Source organism: Otolemur garnettii, unplaced genomic scaffold (genome assembly GCF_000181295.1).
Source record: "Otolemur garnettii isolate 467f Iridium unplaced genomic scaffold, OtoGar3 scaffold00152, whole genome shotgun sequence".
In the NCBI taxonomy this organism is placed as follows: Eukaryota; Metazoa; Chordata; class Mammalia; order Primates; family Galagidae; genus Otolemur; species Otolemur garnettii.
This window is the reverse complement of record NW_003852547.1, coordinates 1,965,896-1,972,882: the sequence shown is the minus strand read 5'-3', so window position 1 is coordinate 1,972,882 and position 6,987 is coordinate 1,965,896. Positions and strand designations below refer to the sequence as shown.

Here is a 6,987-nt window from a genome sequence, read left to right as displayed (position 1 = left end):
ATTAAACTCTGCCATCTGATGGTAAAAATTTTGTTCCCACTCTCGTTGTAATAGAAAGGAGGGGACATGAGCCCCACTGTCTAGAATCTTCCAGCCTGAATAGGGAGGCATATCTCATTCTTACTCTATCCCTCCAATCAGATAGGGGAGGTAAACTCTTGTCATTGACCCATATTCCCAATATGGTGAAAGAGGTGATATTTCCTGTTTTAGGGTTCTAAAAGGATGCCTCACCCTAAGACTATGCCTTCTCTGTTATGTAGTAAAACTTTCAGTCTGGTGTACTAATGAGAGGAAAGGTGAGGAAGCCCCCATCAGTAGCCTCTGTCTGATGGAAGAGGTTCAGTTTGATAGAAGAGGCAGAGCCCCATTTGGGAATCCCCGAGTCAGATAGAGGAAAGGAGGCTTCTCCCTTCAGTCTGACGGGGGAGGCATGTTCACCATTGGTCTATGTCCCCCAACCTTACAGAGGGGCAAAGGCCCCCTTTAGAAGCCTTTATCTGAATAGAGGCATCCCCTACCCCCTCTTGCACACTCACGGGCCACTTGTAGCTCCACTTCCAGAGTCTCTGTCTTGCCCTGCAGTGTGACGGTCTTGAGCGTGTATCGGCCGGCATCAGTGAGATTCAGTTTCTGCACCAGCAGCGAGCAGTTGGCGAAACCCACCTCCCGGCCTGTGTGCGCAGGGCCTGCGATCCAGTTCCCCGATGGCAGTTGGCTGAGCAGCCGACTGGGCTCGGAGGCAGGCCCGCGGTACCAGGCGTAGACCAGCAGGTCCTTGGGGTAGCCCTGAACAGTTAGTGTCACGTCCTGGCCCTCCATCGGTTTGGCGGGAATGGGCACGATCATCATGGCAACTGCTGCAGCTGGGGAGAGAGCAAAGATGCTGGGTCAGCTGGCCTGCATCTGTCACAGTGCCTTCCTCCTGTCCCTGGCCGGTTCACCTGCCTCCCCCTACCTGTTTGTCACTCCCCATGTGGGGTGCTAGGAAGGAGACCAAGAAAGGAGATGACTTGTGTGGTGGAGGTAGATTCTGCATCTTAACAAAGCCTCCCAAGCATCTGTCTCTCCCTTAGTAGACTAGGAATTTCCAGCCTTTGGGGATGTCTCGCCCATTAAACTGGAAGATTCTTAAAGGTCATGTCTCTTCCATCAGATTGGAAATTCCCAAACCACAGGGGCCATGTCTCCCCAATAAGATTGGAAAATTCAGAATATGAGGGCCATGTCTCCCCCATCAGATGGCTGGGAGTTGTGTCTCTTCTATTACATTGGAAGCCCCAGAGTTTGGGGCTATATCTTCCCCATCACATCAAAAGATTCTAGAGGGTGGGAGGCCATGTCTCCTCGTCAGATCTGAAATTCCTACAAGGTTGGGGGCTCTGTCTCCTCCATCAGATTGGGAAATTCTAAATTATGGCTGGCTTTTTCCAATCAAGGGGGACCCCATTAGTTGGGAGAAAATGTCTATTTTATCAGACTGGAAATTTTTAGAAGGTGGGGACCTGTACTCCTCCATCAGATTAGGAGTACCCCCAACGGTGAAAACTGTGTCTCCTCCATCAGACTAGGAATTCTCAAAAAACAGGGCCATGTCTCCTCAAGACCAAGTCTCCCATCAGAACGGAAATTCTCCCCAAGTGCAGACCATGTCTCTTCCATTTCACTGGAAGCTCACTGAGAATGGGTGTCATATCTTCCCCACCACAGTTTGGAAGCCCATGGAGAATGAGGCATTGATTTTATTCTCTGACTGGCAGCTCCTTGAATAAAGGGCCATGCTTCCCTGCTCCATTACCACCTATCAAGGGCAGAGACCATGTCTCCTCCATCAGATCAGAGTCTCCCCAAGATCAGGGAAGGGTGGTGTCTCCCTCTTTTCTGTCTCTCTCCCAGCACCCACCACAGAGTTGCTGACAGTACTGAGGGCCCTTGGGGGCATTGTATCCACTCCTTGCACATACCTGCACACCTTGGATACCCCCCATGTTGGCCTGCATAAGCAGGGCTGGGGTAGCGCCTGAGGTCATCTGGTCCACCCCCCTGTCTCCTGCCAGGACCAGCTGCCAAGGCCCCTGGCGGGTGGTGCAGGAGGTATACTTACCTCTGGGGATGCCATTTCTGCTTTGGGTGAAAGAGTATCCACCCTTTGGATGAGACCCAGCCTGTTAGTGGGAGGGAGGACTGTTCCCACTGTCCCCAGGGGATGATGGCCACTTGAGAGGGAATGAGGTGGAATTAATGAGGCCCTGATGTTCAGAGACACCATCCCCAGAAAATGAGAAAATGTCCCTTGAGGATCCCAATGGCTCCAAAAACACCAGCTGTCTGCACTACACTCAGCTTCAAGGTCATTTTAGGACAGAAGAAGATGATGCTTCCTCAGCTGTGTTTCTCCATTTGCCAACAATGGGCTGTGATTTTCCAGTCGCCTGTGTGCTCATCAACTGGGCCAGATAACTGGAGAGTCTAGTTGGCTGCATAGAAATTCAGCTGTCTGTGTGGCAGGGGTCGAGCCCCCGAGCAGCTGGTGACTGAATTTAGAACAGGAGCACCCACATGAAGTGACATCTGAATGGTTTCCCATTCTGCCATCCCACAGTGCATGGTGTGTGACCCATTTATCACTTTGTTACCCCTCAAGAAAAAGGGTCTGATTTGCCATTTGTTTTTTCAGATGATAGGGCATGGGCTGTCTCCATTCAGGCCTGGATGAAGAGGGGTCCACCTGATATGCCACTCTGTTGCTACTCCAGTGAGGGTCTGGGAATCCATCACTTTCCAAAACTGTGTTGGGCAAATGGTGGCCTACTCTTCACCATCTGACTGGAGCTCCATGAAGAGAGGGTGGTGGTCAGGCTGGGGGCAACTCACCTGAGAGCTTGACCACCACTGAGGCAGATCCAGACAGCAGGGTCTTGGTGTTCTTGGCAATACATGTGTACGTGCCCTCCTGAGCTGCCGTCATGCTACTGATGTTGAGGTGATCTTGGCCATTCTTTAGGGCCCGCCCGTTGAAGGCCCACACATACTCGGGCTCTGGGCAGGACCTGGACACGCACCACAGTGTGATGGATGTGTTGAAGTCAACCTTGATGGTGCAGCCCGTGCGGGTGGTGGAGTCTTGGAGGATGGCCACTCGTTCTGGGCCAACTGTGGGGGCAGGAGGGAGAGACATGGGGCAGTAGAGGGAGGGGGGAGCAGAGATGGGCACCCCTGGTTTTCTCTTCACCAGGCTGGGTCCCTGGGACTATCTCAGCCTAGTGGAGGGAAGAAAGAGCTCTGGCCTTTTCAAATCCCACCTTGATCTCTAACTTGCTCTAAGATCTTGAGAACCACTTCCCTCTCGGGAGATCTCAGCTTTCTCTTCTGTGAAAAGAGTGTTGAGCCAGACAAAATTTCAAGATGCTTTTTGAAATCTATGGCTCCACTAAAAAAAAAAAAAAAAAAAAGGCTTAAGCAATTTTTTTCTGACAAGCCATTCTAAGGGCCTAGAATTCTAGGACTTCAAGAGTTGCTGCTTCTAGGTGCTAGGATTCTAAGATTCTAGAAATCTATGTGTCTAAGCTTCTAGACTCTAAGATTTTAGAATTTGGTTCTAAGGTTCTAAGAATCTCTGCTACTAGAGGTTCTAGGACTTTCAGAGTCTAGAATTCAGTGTTTCTGAAATCCAGATTTCTGTTTGTAGGATTCTATGCTCTAAGGTTTTCTACTTCATCAGCCCTCCTGTACCTTAGGCATTTATTTCCCAGGATTCCACACTGCACATCTGCTGCCCCTGGCTGGGAATGACTGCACGCTTTAGTTATGTTTTTTATTGTATGTTCTCCTTCCCAACCCCCTGACCCATTCCAGCACTCCCTCTCCAGCTCCCTTTCTCTCTCTCTCTCTCTATATATATTTTTTGAGACAGAGTCTCACTTTGTTGCCCTCAGTAGAGTGCTGTGGTTGCTCACAGCAATTGCAAACTCTTGGGCTTAAGCGATTCTCTTGCCTCAGCCCCCCAAGTAGCTGGGACTACAGGTGCTTGCCACAATGCCTGGCTAATTTTGAGAGATGAGGTCTTGCTCTGGTTCCGGTGGGTCTTGAACCTGTGAGCTCAGGCAATCTACCTGCTAGGATTATAGGTGTGAGACACTGCTCTTGGCCACCAGCTCCCTTTCTAAACCAACCAGTTCTCTGTCCGTTTTCTGTGGGTATTGCTTTTAATTGAAGGATTATTCAAAATCAAAGGTGGTCTTTAGGAGTCCTTTGGGATATGGGTCAAGTGTATTTTAAGAAGGACCCCCTGGTTCCTGACTACAGCTGGACTGCTGACTCACTGTGCACCCTTGAGTCCTCTCTTTCCTGGCTTCAGTTTTCCCATCTATAAGGTTGGACACTGGGTAACTCTGGTGGGGCCAGGAGGACTCACAGTACACGGTCAGGTTGATGGGCTCACTGCGGCTGACACTGACCGGGTTCCACACCTCACACTGATAGGCTCCAGCCTCCTCCCTGCGGATGCCATGCCGGGTCAGTACCCGGCCGTCGGGGGACAAGCCAAGGCGGATGGCAATGGGCAGGGCCTCGCCATTGAAGAACCAGCGGACCTCAGCAGGGCTGGGGCTGCTGCACAGCAGGCGCAGGGTGTCGCGACGCTCCACTAGTGCCGTGTTGTTGGCCACGACTACAGGCTGGGCCAGGATCTCTGTGGGGGGAGAAACAGAGGGGGAGGGGGCCGGGCACCGCTGGCTCCAAGGATCTCCCCCTCCCCAGGCAAGGAGCATGGCCGGATAGTGGCGGTGCCCCTATGCCCCCAGCTGGAGGGACAAAGAATGAGTTTAGGAGGCAGGTGTAATCCTGGAAGCCATCCCGAAGGAGTTGGCAATTTTAATGTTATTTTAGGCCCCTTTTCTTTCCTGTTGGTTTAAATGTTTTTTAGAGTTTTTTTTTTTTTCTTGTTAGAAAGGATTGAGAGGAAGGCAGGCGGGGTGTAGGGGGTGTCTCACCATAGACCTGCAAGTGTCCGTAGCCCACCTCGGTCTGAAACTGTCTATTGAGGGTCTGCAGGATGTAGGTGCCCGAGTGCCTGGGCAGGACGCCCTGGATGTCCAGGCTGCCGTCAGGGCGCACAGTCTCTCGCCCCGTATGGGTTGGACCAGGGGTCTCATCGCCTGTGCTCACGATATAGCTGGCCACCAGATAAGATACGCTGAGTGTGGGCCCCGCGTACCAGTTGTAGGCAAGCAGTTCCCCTGAAAGCCCGTGGACAACCAGTGTGACATTATCCCCCTCAGCTGGCTGGGCAGGCTCTGGGGTGATGGAGATCTCGGCCCGCACATTCAGGAACACGGCTGAGGAAGAAGAACCAGAGGGTCACATGGGGCAGGTTTGACCCATTCCCAACCCCATTTGACAGAGGAGACTCAGGCTCAGAGAGGGGACATCTCCAGCCCAAGATCTTTTTTTTTTTTTTTTTTTTTTTTTTTTTTGTTGAGACGGAGCCTCAAGCTATCCCCCTGGGTAGAGTGCCATGGCTTCACAGCTCAGAGCAACCTCCAACTCCTGGGCTCAAGCGAGTCTCCTGCCTCAGCCTCCCAAGTAGCTGGGACTACAGGCGCCCGCCACAACGCCTGGCTATTTTTTGGTTGCAGCCATCATTGTTGTTTGGCGGGCCCAGGCTGGGGATTCGAACCCACCACCTTAGGTGTATGTGGCTGGCGCCTTAGCTGCTTGAGCCACAGGCGCCGAGCCCAGCCCAAGATCTTTAATGTACATGAGGACAGACAGAGCCAGGATTTGAACCTGCAGCTCTCCGACTCCCAACATCTCAGCCACTTCATCTTTCTTGGAGTTTACCTGTGCAAGTCCACTGCACTGTCCCGGCCTCCCTTTGTCAACTCTAACATAAGGATGATGGCTACCTACCTTACAGGGTCTTGGCATGGATTTGGTGCACACAACATGCTCAGAAGAATGCCTGGCATACAGTAAGTGCTCAACAAATGCTAGGTGCAGGCTCTCAGTTCTAGGGAGGAGTGTGTGGTGAGGATTGGATTTGGTGGTCTTGGTCTGTGCCACGGATCTAGCAAAGCTGGCATTTAGCCCACGGGACCTTTGGTTTTACCTTGGTTATGGAGGCTTTGCGGTGGTGAGACTCACCAAGTCTCAGGAGATGCTGTGGCTCAGCTAGTCCTGCTAACCTTACCGTCCTTGCTTGGATGTCAGGGCCTGTTCTGGGTCCTGGGTCCCGGTCCCGGTCCCAGCCACTTCCTCTGCCTCTCCAAGTTCAACCACAGCAGAAAGTAGGGACATGGTTTATACACTTCACCTCTTTCCCTCTCACTGAGCACATGAGTACCCCCCTCCCAGGGCCCATAAACTGGTTGGGCTGCCTGGGTTTGAATTGCGAGTAGTTGCCTGGAATAGGTGGCCACGGCTATTCTCACTTAAGAAGTACTTACCTGCCTGGCCTGGTTTCCAGTGCTTTTTAGGCTGTTAAGGAGGTTAGGAGCAAGGGGCTCTGAATCTAACTCCTTTCTCCCTCCTAACATTTTTCTGGCTGTGTGACCCTGGCTAGTGACTTCACCATTCTGAGCCTCAGTTTTCTCCTCTGTGAGTGGGGGTCAGGAGTGGGCCTCCTTCACAGGATGGTTGTTAGCACAGGGGAGGCACTTAGGATAGCTCCAGGCACACAGTAGGTGCTAATCAATGCTGCTTATGATGACCTTCAAATGACCCTGTCAATTAGGCCCACTTCATGGATGAGTACACTGAGGCTAAAAAGGGGAAGGTAGGCTCAGCACCCATAGTACAATGGTTACGGAGCCAGCCATATACACTGAGGCTGGTGGGTTTGAACCCAGCTCGGGCCAGCTAAACAACAATGACAATTGCAAAAAATATAGCTGCGCGCTGTGGCAGGCGCCTGTATTTCCAGCTACTTGGGCGCCTGAGGCAAGACAATCGCTTAAGCCCAAGAGTTTGAGGTTGCTGTGAGCTGTG

General features: G+C 52.0%; 1 protein-coding gene across 1 annotated transcript in view; it reads right to left on the bottom strand.

The window, feature by feature from the left end:
• Window positions 1-486: 486 nt before the first annotated feature.
• Window positions 487-6,987, bottom strand: part of CEACAM16 (carcinoembryonic antigen related cell adhesion molecule 16) — a 7,019-nt gene continuing 518 nt past the window's right edge. The window contains exons 2-5 of the mRNA XM_012811151.1: window positions 4,992-5,336; window positions 4,415-4,690; window positions 2,875-3,153; window positions 487-866 (exon numbers count right to left, since the gene is read on the bottom strand). Coding sequence (XP_012666605.1) covers window positions 487-866; window positions 2,875-3,153; window positions 4,415-4,690; window positions 4,992-5,336 — 1,280 coding nt within the window. The remainder of the gene's footprint in view (window positions 867-2,874; window positions 3,154-4,414; window positions 4,691-4,991; window positions 5,337-6,987) is intronic.